Here is a 17,260-nt window from a genome sequence, read left to right on the forward strand (position 1 = left end):
TGCTTCCACCTCCAGCTCCTCCATCTGCCTCGGCCAGTCCCATGGCGCTGCCTGCTACCTACGCGGGTGATTCGGGTGAGTGTGGCGGCTTCTTACTCCAACTGTCCCTTTATCTGGAGATGCAGCCGCAGAAGTTCCCCACCGAGCGCTCCAAGGTAGCTTTTTTAATTTCTCTCCTGTCCGGGAGAGCGTTAAATTGGGCTAAAGCAATATGGGACGCCAATACTGCCATAATTAATTCCTATGAAGCTTTTACCCGTCATTTTAAGGAAGTGTTTGGATCAGCTACCGGAGCGCTCTCGGTGTCTGACCAACTCCTCAATCTCCGTCAAAACACTTCTTCCACCCAGGAATACACTCTGCAGTTCCGCACTCTGGCGGCCTCAAGCGGCTGGAATGAAGCGGTGCTCATCAGCGCCTATCGACAAGGTTTGGAGCCTTCTATTCGCAGACAAATGGTGATTTACGACGATTCCTTGGGATTGGAAGGATTCATGCAACGTGCTAATAGAATCTCCCAGCGTCTCACCGCCTGCGACATGTCCGAAGCCGCTCACCAGCCCATCTCACCCGCTGCCACCCCTCCAGTACCAGAGCCCATGCTCGTTGACACGGCTCGTCTCTCTAACCGTGAACGTGGAAGACGTTTAACATCAGGCTTGTGTCTTTACTGTGCCTCAGCGGAACACTTCATCAAGGCCTGTCCCATTAGACCCCCACGTCCTGCGGTGAGTACACTTCAAACCAATCCCCTGATCTCCAAACTGTCAGTTATCTCAGTACAACTACTCACCCCTCTGCAATCCGTTTCAGCTACAGCCTTGGTCGACTCGGGCTCCTCGGGGAACTTTATCTCCCAGGACTTCGCCGGTCGTCTCCGCCTGTCCCTCCAACGACGATCCCAGGAGCTCCGAGTCGAGACGATCAACGGAAAGCCGCTAGGACGTGGGCGGGTCCAGTATGAGGTTCCAGCCATGCCACTCAAGGTGGGAATCCTGCATGAGGAGGAAATAAAATTTCTGGTACTGGAGAGCTCCACCGTGGATATCATCCTGGGACGCCCCTGGCTCATCCTCCACTCTCCGGTAATCAGATGGGAGACCAGTGAGATAATCCGTTGGGGTGAAGGATGCCATCAACAGTGTCTCAAGAGAATTCCACGACCAACTTCTAAGTTCTCAGAACTCCAAGTGGCCTCCACACGGATTGAGAGTCCTGACTCCGAGGAAGTTCATGAAGTCCCATCTGATTACAGGGCGTTCCAGGATGTCTTTTGTAAGCAGGCAGCCACACAACTACCACCTCATCGGCCATGGGACTGTGCTATAGATCTGCTGCCTGGGTACAAACTCCCCAAGGGTCGAGTATACCCTCTGTCCATCCCGGAGCGTGGGGCTATGGAGGAATACATCGAGGAGGCTCTCAAACAGGGATATATCCGGCCATCCAGTTCTCCAGCGGCTTCAAGTTTTTCTTCGTGGGTAAGAAGGACGGGGCTTGCGACCTTGTATTGACTATAGAGCCCTCAACTCTCAAACCGTCAAACTCCCTATCCACTTCCCTGGTCCCGGCCGCCTCGAGGAACTCCGTGGGGCCCGCATCTTCTGGCTGGACCTGCGCAGCGCATATAACCTCGTTCGGATCAGGAAAGGGGACGAGTGGAAGACCGCCTTCATTACTCCGTCTGGCCACTATGAGTATCGGGTCATGCCCTATGGCCTTGCCAACGCCCCTTCAGTATTTCAGGGGTTCATGAACGAGGTGTTCCGGGAGTTCCTCCATCGTTTCGTCGTGGTGTACATTGATGACATCTTGATATACTCCTGGAACCTGGCCGACCATCGCCACCACGTTGCGCAGGTCCTCGAGAGGCTTCGATACCATCAGCTCTACCTCAAACTGGAAAAGTGCGAGTTTCATCGCCCCACGGTACAGTTCCTCGGTTACATCATTGGCGAAGAAGGAATACAGATGGACCAGGGGAAGGTATCAGCTGTCTCCACCTGGCCCATTCCCCAAACGATCAAGGAACTCCAGAGGTTTCTGGGATTTGCTAATTTCTATCGCCGCTTTATCAAAGATTTCAGCATGCTCACAGCTCCACTTACCACCTTGCTCCGAGGAAAACCCAAGTCCCTGTCCTTCAATCCCAGCGCCCACGAAGCCTTCGACGCCTTGAAGAAGGCATTCAGTACGGCCCCTATCCTCCGCCATCCCAACCCCGATCAGCCTTTCGTTGTGGAAGTGGACGCCTCTGACACCGGCGTCGGGGCCGTATTGTCACAACATTATGGCGAGCCTCCCAGCCTCCAGCCCTGCGCTTATTATTCGAGAAAACTGACCCCCGCGGAGCAGAATTATGACATCGGCAACAGAGAACTCCTAGCCATTAACCTGGCCCTTGAGGAGTGGCGGCACTGGCTGAAGGGAGCCCAACATCCATTCACAGTTATCACCGATCACAAGAACCTCCAGTACCTCCGTGAAGCCCGAAGACTCAACTCCCGTCAAGCCCGGTGGGCCTTATTCTTCACTCGATTTCACTTCACCATCACCTACCGTCCCGGAAACCGAAATGGCAAGGCTGATGCCCTCTCACGTATCTATTCACCAGACTCCCCCACCGATCCAGAACCGATTCTCCCTCCAGCCCTCATAGTAAATCCCATCGTCTGGAACATTGACGACGACATCCGAGCCGCCACCCTCACCGAACCTGCTCCGCCGGGAGGCCCAGAAGGGAAGACTTACGTCCCTACGGATCTTCGGATACCCCTTCTGGGCTCAGTTCACTCCTTGCCGGGCTCTGGACACCCAGGCAGACAGCGGACCCTCTCGCTCCTCCAAGCTCGGTACTGGTGGCCCAGTATGTCCCGTGATGTCACCCGGTACGTCCAGAGTTGCTCAGTCTGCGCCATGTCTTCCACTCCTCGTCAGCTACCGTGGGCAAGCTCACTCCTCTCCCTATTCCTCGCCGACCGTGGTCCCACATCGGAATCGACTTTGTGACGGATTTACCAGACTCAGACGGGAGCACATGTGTACTGGTAGTCGTGGATCGATTCTCCAAGGGTTGCAAACTGATTCCCCTTTCAGGCTTGCCCACTGCGATGGAAACCGCAGAACACCTCTTTCACAACGTCTTCCGCCATTTATGGAATCCCTGAGGACATCGTTTCCGACCGTGGACCTCAGTTCATTTCCCATGTCTGGAAGGCCTTCTTCCGCCTACTAGGAGTCACAGTGAGTTTGTCCTCGGGTTACCATCCCCAGACAAATGGCCAGACTGAGCGGAAGATTCAAGAACTTGGACGGTACCTCCGGGCATACTGTTACGAAGATCAACACAGCTGGAGCCGTTTCCTCCCGTGGGCCGAGTATGCACAGAATTCCCTCAGGCAAGACACCACCGGCCTAACTCCCTTCCAGTGCATACTCGGTTACCAACCACCGCTCTTCCCGTGGACGGGAGAGCCGTCTGAGGTTCCAGCTGTGGACCACTGGTTCCGGGTGAGCGAGAGAGTGTGGGACTCAGCGCACGTCCATCTGCAACGGGCAGTGCGGAGACATAAGGCCTTCGCAGATGCCCGCCGTAAGTCTACTCCCACCTATCATCCTGGAGATAGAGTGTGGCTCTCCACCCGGGATCTGCGACTCCGCCTGCCCTGTAAAAAGCTGAGTCCCCGCTATATAGGTCCGTTCAAGATTCTGAGGCAGATCAATGAGGTTGCATATCAGCTCCAGCTCCCTCCCAGGTACCGAATTCACCCCACATTCCACGTGTCCCTGTTAAAACCCTGTTCTTCTCTCACCCCAGATTCACAAGAACCGGACGAGCCTCCTCCTCCTGACATCCTGGACCAACCTTCCATCTACCAGGTCCACGAAATCCTGGATTCACGGCGCGGGAGGCCGACTGGAGTACTTAGTCGACTGGGAGGGCTATGAACCTGAGGAAAGATCCTGGGTGGCCAGGGACGACATCCTTGACCCCCTATTGCTCCAGGAATTCCATCGCAACCATCCTAACCGTCCTGCACCCAGAGGTCGAGGTCGCCCCCGTCGCCGTGTAAGGGCGTCAGGAGCCGCCCCTGGAGGGGGGGGTAGTGTCAGAGAGTCACTGTCTCCGTCATCACCAGGAATCACGAGATCGCAATCACCTGCATTCTAATCACCAGCACCTGCGCACCCTCATCAGCACTCCCATAAAGCACTCACACTCTCTGGCATTCATCGTCCGGTCTACGGTTCACACCCTGAACACAGACCAGGCTCCTCTTTTCCCGTAACTCTCTTGTGCTTCCTCCTCAGATCTCCCCTGTGACACTCCACCGTTACTCCAGCGAATACCTACGATTACTTCCATTGCTCCCCGGATACTCACTCCCAAGGACATTACTCTTTACCCCTTCCTGGACCCTCATCGACTCCCTCACCTCCTCTGTTTATTCATTCATTTAAATAAAGTCACATTGCACCTCTCACCCTTGGTTATCGGCTCAGTTTGTGACACCTGGATTCTTGTTGTGACAAATGATTTTTTTTTTATCTTTACCCATTTGTTAGGCACTATACCATGGGCCCCCTTTGGAGGTGCCAACACTTGATTCTTGGCATTGTGTACTGCCAGGCTGAGTCTTTCATCAGTTTGGACAAGGCTGTCAGATGTCAGATTTTCATTGGACATGGGCCGGCCTGTGGCATGTTCAAAAGGGCATAGTCCATTTTCCTTGTAGTTTTCCTTAATGCATTGGTTGTCATCATGCAGTTTTGCTCCATCTTCCATTAACATGGACGATTGCTTTATGGACACTTCAGTTTGAATCTGTTTACTATGCAAAGCTGTTTGTGCATCTTTCTGAAGTTGTCTTAATGCCGCTGTATGTTCACCTCTCTCCTTTACGGCTTGTTTAGCAGCACTGCCTACTAGGACATCATCTTTAGCTTCAGTTGTTGCAGTTTCTGTGTATGCTTTTCCCTTCTGTATGGTGTCTTCACTTGTCTTGTTTGCATACACATGGAGTCCATCAGCTTTTGGATGAGATGTCACTAGCTGGTGCTGCAGAGAGAGGCTCTTCAGTTTCCCTGCGGCTCCACAGCATTTAGCAGAGTCTGTTTTTGTTTGGCTGTCAATTGCTGAAACCTATTCAACAGGTTTTCCTCTTCATCACTTTGTCTCAAACTCAGCTTACAATCACGAACCCAGTGTCCTTCCTTGTTGCAATGTCTGCATCTTCCCTGAGTTTTTGCTCTTGAGTATCTCAGATATTCACTGTCTTCATGCTCATTCCCAATTGTCCGGTTGTTGCATGGCAAAGGTTTGGATTGCAAAGATCGGAGTTTGACTTCCTGTGTTCTTTCAATCTTTGCTGACCATTCAACAATCTGCATGAATGCTGTTCCAGTGCTGTCCCAGTCATCATACCTGATTTTAAGGGCTTTAGAAATCTCTGGTTTTAACCCATTTACAAATGATGTTTTCAGGGGCAGTCCAGTGTCTTTGTCAAGATCTTCACTTTCATTCATTCCAGAATGTTCCATACAAGTTCGTCTGAAGCGCTCTTCAAATTCTGCAACACTTTCTCCTGTCTTCTGCATGCAAGAGGTAATTTTAGCCCAGTTAACTTCTGCAGGTTTCAGTTTGAACAAGAAAGTTTGTACAGTTTCCCATCCAGACTCAATGTTTTCTTGAGATTCACCAATCCTTCTTTCAACACTTTCTGTTAGTGTCTTTTGGTCATTGTCTCTTAAGTTCACATTAACAATCATCACACCATCCAGTGGATGTAAATGATAGATTTTCTGCAAGCATTGAAGAAATTGCCAAACTTTCCGTGGTTGCTTGTACACATCTGGCAATTCTTTTGACCATTTGTCAACTTGCTCTGGAATAGCTGGCTGGTATGTTCTGCATGGAACATATTTCTTTACCAACTTCTTTACAGTGTGAGTTCGTAGTTCACCATTTTCCTCATACTCCTCCTCATTGTTGATTTCAACTTCAGTTCTTCTGTTCTTGACAATTACAGGAGCAAGTCTAACCTTCAAGTTATTCTTTGTAATTCCAGCATGTGTGTTGATGTCTGCGTCGCTGTCATCAGAGCTGCTTGACGATTTTGATTCGAGTTGTTTGGAGAGTAAAGTTAGCAAATTGTCATTCTGAATTAACAGTCTTTCTTTGTCCTTTACATTCTGCAATTGTTCAGCCAGTGCTCGAACTTTTGCTTTCTCTGCTTTGATCTCATGTTGCAATTTGTCAGTCTTACACTTCTGCAGATGCTGCATAATTTGTTTGACCAAAATCACAGACCATCCATCTTTCTTGGTGGTTGCCCATAAGCGCTGTGTCTTTCCATAAGCCCTTTTAATGTCCGGCAATGCCCATAGTCCACTCTCTGAGTGCTTAATGCTGTACCTCTGGCACATATCATCATGGTACTCCCTCAGTCCCAGCCTTTTGTCCAAATATACATTCAGATTGTCCAACATCTGATCAATGGTCACATTTGGAGGTTCTGTCCCATGTCTTTCTGTTGTTGGTCTCAGAGCAGAGGCATTACCATTGTTTCGTGCAGACTCAGCCATGGAAAGTACAGGAAAAGTGCCCTCAGAGGTGTGAAAACAGAACAAAAGTTGTTAGAGCCGTAAAAAGGTGCTTATTCTGATTTAAATTCACAGCAGTCTGTTAGACTGACCATTTCAGTTACACAGACAAATCAATATTTTTATAACTCAGTTTTCAATACTTCATTTAAAACAAAACATTTACATTAAGGCTAATTTTCTGACAAATCCTGAGTGATAAGACTTCAATTCTTTCTGAATCCTAGCTCAGAAGGCTGAATTACTTTGCTTCAAATTTGTCCCTTAGACAATTTACTTTATATCTTTCTTTCTGTATCTTTCAACAGAAGGCAAACAAACTTATAATGTCATGGCTTTATGCCCATCTTCTTTTAACCAAGTTGGAAAATTATTTATATCTAAAATAGTGGCTACTGAATTAGCACCCAGTCAAGAATTCCCAATTCTTGCAGCAACATCAGCCCCAATGCTATCTATGGCTCCTACAGTCTCTGGAATGGACTAAATTGTTTTTTTGTTTTTTTTGTTTTTTACACAATTCCTACAAACAAAAAGAGAAAGGACCAAGCCTCTGCTTCTACAATGTCTTGATGAACGGACTAAATTGTTTCTTAAACAATTCCTACAGACTCCAGAGAACAGGACGAAGCCTATAATTACACATCTATGGCTCCTACAGTCTCATGAGAACGGACTAAACCTCTTTCTTAAGTGATTCTTACATACTCAAGAGAACAGGACCAAGCTATAATCACTTTTTCTATAGCTCCTACAGTCTCAGGAGAATTAACTAAATCACTTAAAAGGTTCCTACAGACTCAAGAGAAAGGCCTAAGCCAAAATTTCTTAAACAGCGCTACACTGGTTATTATGGTTACACTACATACATCAAATGATCTGCTTACTTATGAAAGAGTGTTCTTTAAGTTCTTTTAGAGAGCTGATAGTTTCACTCACCAAATTAGGATATTTGAGACAGGATCCAGTTGATTCAAATAACTTATGTCCACAGGTGCGGTCTGTTGATCTTCAACACAAAAACTGTAGAATCTCCAAAACTCTTTTGTTCACTTCTTGTTGCAGTTGGTGAGTTCTCTTCTTGTCAGTCTCTCCTGGCTGGCTCTCGCCAAATTGTTAGATTTTGCTGTATTTGGCTGAGCAGTAGTTTGGGTGGCTCGCCAATGTACTAGATTTCTCTAATACATAAAATAAGTAAGCTTGACCAAAGTTCTTGTGGGGAGAAGAATTTATTGAAGGTAGCAGTGTAGCAGTTCTTCAGCAGTGATGTTAGCATGTCATCCTTCAACAATCTTAACCCAAGGTACTGTCTATGAGACCAGACCTTTATACCTGATAACAAATGTGCTACAGGCAACACAATAACACCCCATGGAGAGCCAATGATAGTGTAACCTTATGATGTCCTGACAGGATGGGCCATTTGGTTCACACTTTTAGGCTAGTTATATGGGCTATTTGGTTCACACTTTAGAACAGTTCATAAAGCTGGCTACAGTTGATTCAAATACATTTGACTAAAGTTAATTTCAAACAAATGATCTTTCAGTGGTAAACAATCAGTCATCTCTTCTAGATTTTGAATCTACAGCCATTAGTTATCAGTTCCACTTTTACTGGATTCGTCTGTTCTAGGGTTCATCCCGTATTTAAAGCCAAAATGATGCATCCCGTATCAAATCAATACGGGACATGATTTGTCCCATAAAGGCCAACACATTGAATTTCTTAAGAAGTATTAGAGAAGCTCATTTGTGCATGATTTCATTTTGGCGTCTTTGTTTAGAAAGAAAGCGGTTTAAAACATCTAGAGCTCACATCTGCCCTTTGAACACAAGGCTTTCCAGATGTAGGGCTGAATGGGAAAGTTATCAATGGGTCTGTCTGGTAGCTAACTAATGATGAACGCGCAGTTTGCAGAGAAGTTTGCTCACGGTGGACTGTCTGACTTTCAAGTCAAGTCACCTTTATTTATATAGCGCTTTTAACAATACAGATTGTGTCAAAGCACTTAACAGTATCAAATTGGAGGATAGAGTGTCAGTAATGTATAATAAGATTAAACACTCAATTTTCAATTTTCAGTTAAAGGCATTTCATTATTGAATTCAGAGATGTCATTGTCTAGCTCAGTTTAGTTTAAATAGTATCTGTGCAATCAAATCACGCGATAATCGCTAGAAATTAAGTGTCCCCAACTGAGCAAGCCAGAGGCGACAGCGGCAAGGAACCAAAACTCCCTCTGAGACAGAATGGAGAAAAAAAAAAACTTGGGAGAAACCAGGCTCAGTCGGGGGTCAGTTCTCCTCTGACCAGACGAAACCCGCAGTTCAAAAGTTTATATTTCTATTTTAATTTTGTTGTAATTTCTAACAATAGTAGTATTATGTAGTTAGGTATTTTATTATATTTTAGTTATTTTGTTATTTTTTTTTTATTTTATTGTATTCAATCGAGGTTTTCACTGGGGATATGTCTCTGTGGGTCATCTGGGTGTCCTGGTCTCCGCTGACGATCAGGGCTGTAGACATCATCTCTTGGTGCTGATCCACCATCTGACCGGATACGGACTGAGAAACAGAATAGGAAGGAAACAGACAAATATTATATAATATAAGCCAGGCTAAAGAGATGGGTCTTTAATCTAGATTTAAACTGACAGAGTGTGTCTGCCTCCCGAACAGTGTTAGGTAGATTGTTCCAGAGTTTGGGTGCTAAATAGGAATAGGATCTGCCGCCCGCAGTCGATTTTGATATTCTAGGTATTATCAAACGGCCAGACTTTTCAGAACGCATTGGACGTGGAGGACTATAATGTGATAAGAGCTCGCTCAAGTACTGAGGAGCTAAGCCATTCAGGGCTTTATAAGTAATTAACATTTTAAAATCTATCCGATGTTTGATAGGCAGCCAGTGCAGTGTTGACAGAACCGGGCTAATATGGTCATATTTCCTGGTTCTAGTAAGGACTCTAGCTGCTGCATTTTGGACTAACTGTAGTTTGTTGATCAAGCGTGCAGAACAACCACCCAATAAAGCATTACAATAGTCTAACCTTGAGGTCATAAACGCATGAATTAACATTTCTGCATTTGACGTTGAGAGCATTAGTCGCAATTTAGATATGCTTTTGAGATGAAAAAAATGCAGTTTTACAAATGCTAGAAACATGGCTTTCAAATGAAAGATTGCTATCAAACAGCACACCTAGGTTCCTGACTGATGAAGAAGAATTGACAGAGCAGCCGTCAAGTGTTAGATAATGTTCTAAGTTATTACATGTGAGGTTTTTAGGTCCGATAATTAACACCTCTGTTTTTTCAGAATTTAGCAGTAAAAAATTACTCGTCATCCAGTTTTTTTATATCGACTATGCATTCCGTTAGTTTCTCAATTTGATGCGTTTCCCCGGGCCGCAAAGAAATATAGAGCTGAGTATCATCAGCATAACAGTGAAAGCTAACACCATGTCTCCTGATAATGTCTCCCAAGGGTAACATATAAAGCGTGAAAAGTAACGGCCCTATTACTGAGCCTTGAGGTACTCCATACTGCACTTGTGATCGATATGATACCTCTTCATTCACTGCTGCGAACTGATGGCGGTCAGATAAGTACAATTTGAACCATGCTAAGGCGCTTCCACTAATGCCATCAAAGTTTTCTAGTCTATTCAAAAGAATGTTGTGGTCGATAGTGTCGAACGCAGCGCTAAGATCCAGTAGAACTAATAAAGAGATACAACCACGATCAGATGATAGAAGCAGGTCATTTGTAACTCTAATGAGAGCAGTCTCAGTACTATGATACGATCTATATCCTGACTGGAATTCTTCACAGATATCATTTTTCTCTAAGAAGGAATATAATTGTGAGGATACTACCTTTTCTAGTATCTTTGACAGAAAAGGGAGATTTGAGATCGGTCTGTAATTAACTAGATCTTTGGGGTCAAGTTGTGTTTTTTTAATGAGAGGCTTAATAACAGCCAATTTGAAGGTTTTGGGGACATATCCTAATGACAATGATGAATTAATAATAGCCAAAAGAGGATCTATGACTTCTGGAAGCAGCTCTTTTAGTAGTTTAGATCGGGTCTAACATACATGTTGTTGGTTTAGATGATTTAACAAGTTTATACAATTCTTCCTCTCCCACAGTAGAGAATGAATGGAATTGTTCCTCAGGGGATCTATAGTGCGCTATCTGAAGTGATACTGTAGCTGATGGCTGCAAGGATACAATTTTATCTCTGATAGTATCGATCTTGAAAGTAAAGTAGTTCATAAAGTCATTACTGCTATGCTCTTGGGAAATGCCAACACCTGTTGATGCTTGATTTTTCACTAATTTAGTTACTGTATTGAATAAATACCGAGGGTTATGTTTGTTTTCTTCTAGAAGAAACGAAAAGTAATCAGATCTAGCCGTTTTTAATGCTTTTCTGTAGGATAGGGTACTCTCCCGCCAAGCTAAACGAAATACCTCTAATTTAGTTTTCCTCCAGCTGCGCTCCATTTTCCGGGCTGCTCTCTTTAGGGCGCGAGTGTGCTCATTATACCACGGTGTTGGACTCTTATCCTTAATCTTCCTTAAGCGTAAAGGAGCAACCGCATCTAAAGTGCTAGAAAAAAGAGTGTCCATAGTTTCAGTTACATCAAGTTGTTCTGAGCTATTGGATATGGTGAGGAACTGAGATAAGTCAGGAAGATTATTTATAAAGCAGTCTTTTGTGGTAGAGGTAATGGTTCTACCATATTTGTAACAAGGAGTTGGCTTTACAGCTTTAGCTATGTGAAATATACAGGAGACTAGATAATGATCTGAGATATCATCACTTGGCTGCCAAATTTCAATGCCACTGACATCAATTCCATGTGACAGTATTAAATCTAGAGTATGATTTCGACAATGAGTAGGTCCTGACACGTGTTGTTTAACACCAATAGAGTTTAGAATGTCTATAAATGCTGATCCCAACGAATCTCTTTCATTATCAACATGGATATTAAAATCACCAACGATTAGGACTTTATCTGCAGTCAGCACTAACTCCGATAGAAGATCAGAAAATTCTTTAATAAAGTCTGTATGGTGCCCTGGTGGCCTGTATACAGTAGCCAGTACAAACATCACAGGGGATTTATCATTAACACTTGTTTCTTTGGATAACGTTATATGAAGCACCATTACTTCGAACGAATTATACTTGAAACCCGACCTCTGAGAGATACTGAAAATATTGCTATAAATTGCAGCAACACCTCCCCCTTTACCTTTTGGGCGCGGTTCATGTTTGTAACAGTAATCTTGGGGTGTAGACTCGTTTAAAGTAATGTAATCATCTTGTTTTAGCCAGGTTTCTGTCAGACAAAGCACATCTAGTTTATGGTCAGTGAACATATCATTTACAAAAAGTGCTTTTGAAGAAAGGGATCTAATATTCAATAAGTCAAGCTTTATCATTTGTTTATCTGTATTATATCTGTTTTTTATTTGTTGAACATCAATTAAATTGTTACTATTACTTTGGTTTGGATGTTTTCTGTATTTTCTAGTTCGGGGAACAGACACAGTCTCTATAGAGTGATATCTAGGTGAAAAAGTTTCTATGTGCTGAGAGTTAACTGACTTCTGTGACGTGAGGCTTAAAGGGATAGTTCACTCAGAAATGAAAATTTTGTCATCGTTTACACGTAAGTTGTTCCAAACCTGTAATAATTTCTTTCATCTGTTGAACATAAAAGAATATACTTTGAACATTGTGTGCAACCAAACAGTTTTTGGTCCCCAATGACTCTGACAGTATTTATTTCTATACTATGGAAGTTACTGAGGACCAGCAGCTGTTTGGTTACCCACATTCTTCAAAGTATCTTTTGTGTTCAACAGAAAAAAAAAAGAAGTTTATGCAGGATAAGAACGACCTGGGTATGACAGAATTTTCCTTTTTGGATAAACAACACGTTTAAAGTGACAGACACATCCGTGCTTCTAAAGGTAGGCTTGGCCTATTGTTTTATAAAAATTTTGTGTTGTGAATGGGTGTCTTATTTTGCCTCGCTGAAGGTGACAACCCTAATCTGTTCACATGATGATTTAGTGCCAGTAGTTTCCTGTAATATTTACTGTTATCTGTTTGTCCTGCAGAAGCAGCTGAAGGAGACGCAGAAGACGTTCCAGCAGAGAATCCAGCAGAGAGAGAAAGATCTTCAGCAGCTGAGAGAGGCTGTGGAGTCTCATAAGGTGAGTCTGGAGAAGAAGAGAAGTTTGTCTCCGTCTCAGTTCAGACTCACTGAAGCCTGAATCACTGTGTGTCCTAACAGCGCTCTGCACAGACATCAGTGGAGGACAGTGAGAGGATCTTTACTGAGCTCATCCGCTCCATTGAGAGAAGCCGCTCTGAGCTGATACGGCTAATCAGAGATCAGGAAAAGCAAGCAGTGAGTCGAGCTGAAGAACAACTGGATCGACTGGAGCAGGAGATCAATGATCTGAGGAGGAGAGACGCTGAGCTGGAGCAGCTTTCACACACACAGGATCACATCCAGTTCCTGCAGGTAACACAGGTCTAGAAGAATTGCTAATATACAGCGTCATGTTTGTGAAGTTTCAGTGTCTTTAATTATTATACTTTATAGTTCTAATTGTAAAAAATTGTCATAGCCTTTGAATTGCTTTTTTTAGCAAATCTACTCAGCCCTATAATGAGACTCCATTGATGTACTTGAGCAATTGGATGGACATTTGCATTCTTAGCAGATGTTTAATCATCCAAACAGAGTGCTAGAATGTTCACATATAGTGCAAGTAGCGAATACTAAAATCTGTAGCTCTACTGTGATATAACGAGTATGAGAAGAATGAAGCTGATGCTGTGAAAGTGCTGGATTGAGGTGAGTAACTAAAGATCAGTCAAGTCAACAAGAGCCACACAAATCTGATGTTCCTGCAGGTTATTGGCTGCACTGTTAGACATTTCTGTAATTTCTGCAGTTATTTACTGTATATCACCCAGTATAATACTGCAAATTCCCTTTACGGTAAATAACTGTAATACCCTTTGCATCATGGGAATTTTCTGTGACGTCAGACCCCACATACAGAGAATTACTGTATTTTTTAAAATTGCTGTATACTACTGTATTTGCTGTAACGGCCTCTTTGGCGCCATTCTATTGAGGTTGTTTTATTTTCCTCATTTCTCACATTTGGATTGACACGATTTGCCCTACACCGTGTCTACAACACCGCAACAGCTTGGGACTGACTACACTGGATGTGTTACATCGCTTGTAATGATTGGAAAATCCGTTTGTACTTCGTGTCAGCAACAGCGCGAGCGCTTGGAGTACATCTGCACGTCAGAAATATACCGGGGCATCACTTTACTGTCCGCATCCACTGTAGATAATATATATAATGGGTTCTATATTGTTTTTTATCAAATGGCGACGCAGGTTTTTCCCGGGGATGAACCCACACGAGAGTGGAAGAGCTCCGGAGAACATCTATGCTGTGTGTCGATGCACCTTACGAGAGAATAAGGCCAGCAAGCAAGGTAAAAATATATGTACGTTTGTCTGTGTGTTTGTGTCAGATTTTTGCACACCAGTTTAACCTAGTAATATTTACCCATCAACATGGCGGTAACAAACTTTGCTATGGTAAACTGCGCTGTCATTTCAAACGGCTTTTGTCAGCTTATTGAATTAAGTTACCAAATTAAAATTATTTTTAACGAGCAACGCTTATCTCATATTAACATTAAGTTAACTAATGTGAAATTTTGTTCAGGTGTTAGTAGTTAATGTTGGACGGTAATAAGAATTTTAATAGAATTTAAGATTTACTGCATTTTTTTTGTATTTGTGTTTTAAAGGCAACTGCAATGAGGCATCAAGAAAGATATGAACATGCCAGCCACCCTGAGACTGATAATGCATGGTAAGAGAACAACTATGGTTTTGAGAGGTTTGTGTATTCTATATGGGGTTTGCCTTTTAAAAGTGTGTCATTTCTACTTCTTGTTTTTCAGAGAAGACATTTATGTCACTAACAAAGTGGAGGGTGAGCAAAGGTGGTGGCCATGTTTTGGAGCAGCACCTGGGTTTTGCAGATGGCTGTGTATTCTTTGGCTGTTTGTCTTTTTCCCCCATTATGTTTCTGTTGCCTAAAGATTCTTTGTGAGGATGAATCCAGAGGACACAACATAATGCACTGCAAAACGTCCTAAGACAGGAGAAATGCTGAAGTTGCACTGTTCCAGCATTGGAAGACTGTGGCCTCGTTTACACTAGTGCATTTTCGTTTTAAAACGCATAACTTTTGCTACGGTTACACCTATCGTTTACACTAATAACGATGGCGTGGCTGGCCACATTCCCACTGCGTATCCTTGACGACCGTGTAAACAATAACATCATCCTCATTATTGTACCCATAGATATGTATGGGTAGATTCCCCATTCGACCGCTCCAAGCACGCAGATGCGTCCGCCATCTAAATAACAGGGATCTACCTATACATATCTATGGTTGTACCTGTATGAATGGTCACGTGGCATGCTTTTTCGGTTGTGTAGTGTAAACGGGGATCGTTTTCATTCTAAACCGCCATTTTAAAACGAAAACGCACTAGTGTAAACGGGGCCTAAATTTTTAAGTGTTATACGTGCAATGTTTTAAATAAAGCATTTTATGTTTTGTAATTATTGTGTCTGTTTTAACTGAATGCCAGTAGTGCCTATGTAGAGTAAAAATAAAATGAATTCTATATAAAAATTAATAAAATCTAATGAAATCTAAATTAAAATGAATGAATTACAGTAGTATACTGATGAATTGGATTGCAAATCAAATACAGTTTGCTACTGTAAATCTTAATTACACTAACTTGCCAGTAAGTTACTATATGAATCTGCTCATCAGCTGAGAGACAAACTGAAGGATTCCTGCCATGAGCAGCTCGAGAAGATCTCAGACAGAGGTAAAGTCATGGAGATTCATCTGCTCTCAGAAACGAGTCCATCATCATCTCATATCATGGAGAACATCATATTAGAAATGTCTTTGAATGCAGGATAATTTTGTCCTGACGTGAGAATCACAATGTTCATGTCTGTTGATTTCCACAGTCACATTCGCTAACGTTGTTCTTTGGACCAGGAACAACTTCCTACAATCTAAGTCAATAAGAAAACAAGCAGAAAAACTTGAGTTGAAGAGAATGAAGAGTTCAGCAACATGAAAAGATCAAACAGATTCATAATTCCTGATTCTGATGTGTTTTATCTCCATCAGGTTCCCGTCAGTTCAGCCTGGATCTGAACACAGTGAATAAACTCCTCCATCTGTCTGAGAACAACAGAGTGATTACTAACACTGGCACACTTCAGTCGTATCCTGATCATCCAGACAGATTTGATAGTTATTCTCAGGTGTTGTGTAGAGAGAGTGTGTGTGGACGTTGTTACTGGGAGCTGGAGTGGAGTGGAAGTGTGTATATATCAGTGTCATATAAGAGCATCAGCAGGAAGGGATTGGGTTATGAGTGTTTGTTTGGATATAATGATCAGTCCTGGAGTTTGTTCTGCTCTCCCTCCAGATACTCATTTGGACACAGTAACATATGGACTGTTCTCCCTGTAAAATCTATCAGCAGTAGAATAGGAGTGTTTGTGGATCACAATGAAAGAATTCTGTCCTTCTACAGCGTCTCTGACACAATGAGCCTCATCATAATAGTCCGGACCACATTCACTCAGCCGCTCTATCCTGGGTTTGCTTTTGGTTCTGGATCATCAGTGAAACTGTGTTGATAAACCAGAATAGATTGACGTGAGATTCTATCCATAATGTTTTGAGCTGCATGATAAATCAGTAACAGTGAGATGTTATAGATTCTCTTCTTTTCTCTTTCTGACTTTAATACTGCTGAACGTCTGTTACTTAAATAACATGTCAGAATAAATTTAATAAATCCTATAGACAGTAGCATCAGTGTGTGTGAGTCCTGCAGATTGACAATGAGTTTCTGTGCTTTTCTCAACCTCTGTTTGTGTTGATTGAGATCAATGAAGAGTACAAATGCACCAAAGTGAGACTGAACATGACCCTGACCAAGTCTTAGGATGCTACAATACAAGTGTCTGCTCCCAGACTGGCAACTGGGAGGAACTGGACCCCAACTGAGGTCATACAGCAAGCAAAATCTGCTCTCAGGCATAGTGACATTGTAGGGTAATTGCAGCAGGGAAGAGGGTTTTGGACTCAGGGCAAGTCGACCCAAATGGTACAAGGCAACATCTGCCCAGAAAAAATCTGATAGTAGCCAAAGTCCGACAGCAAGAGGAGGCAGAGATATGTACAAAGCAGTGTTGGGTAAGTTACTTTCAAAAAGTAATTAATTACTATTACTAATTACATCATCAATATTGTATTTAAATTACTTTACTAATTACTCTGTCTGAAAAGTAACTTAGTTACTCAGTAAGTAACTTAATTATTCAAATCGCTAATTAGGCTACATCTTAAAATCCCTATTAACCTTAATAGAAATTGCTCTCAAAGATGTTTTAATTTTAGTTTAGTTTTTGAATTTGGCAGCGGTTATGAAAACATGAATGATCATTTATTTTAATGTGGTGCGCTGTCA

General features: G+C 43.1%; 1 protein-coding gene, 1 long non-coding RNA gene and 1 pseudogene across 2 annotated transcripts; 2 read left to right on the forward strand and 1 right to left on the reverse strand.

The window, feature by feature from the left end:
* Positions 1 to 17,260, forward strand: part of LOC131532937 (tripartite motif-containing protein 16-like) — a 32,790-nt pseudogene that overhangs the window by 3,295 nt on the left and 12,235 nt on the right.
* Positions 5,826 to 12,393, reverse strand: LOC131532938 (uncharacterized). The gene is made up of 2 exons (XM_058764826.1): positions 11,089 to 12,393; positions 5,826 to 9,173 (listed from the first exon to the last, which is right to left on the reverse strand). Exons 1-2 carry the CDS (start codon positions 12,067 to 12,069, stop codon positions 9,027 to 9,029), a joined length of 1,128 nt encoding a protein of 375 aa, XP_058620809.1. The 5' UTR covers positions 12,070 to 12,393; the 3' UTR covers positions 5,826 to 9,026.
* Positions 13,174 to 15,275, forward strand: LOC131532939 (uncharacterized). Its single transcript, XR_009269006.1, has 3 exons — positions 13,174 to 14,164; positions 14,486 to 14,550; positions 14,642 to 15,275. It is a non-coding gene; the product is annotated as an uncharacterized LOC131532939 (long non-coding RNA).

This window comes from Onychostoma macrolepis, chromosome 24 (assembly GCF_012432095.1).
Source record: "Onychostoma macrolepis isolate SWU-2019 chromosome 24, ASM1243209v1, whole genome shotgun sequence".
NCBI lineage: Eukaryota > Metazoa > Chordata > Actinopteri > Cypriniformes > Cyprinidae > Onychostoma > Onychostoma macrolepis.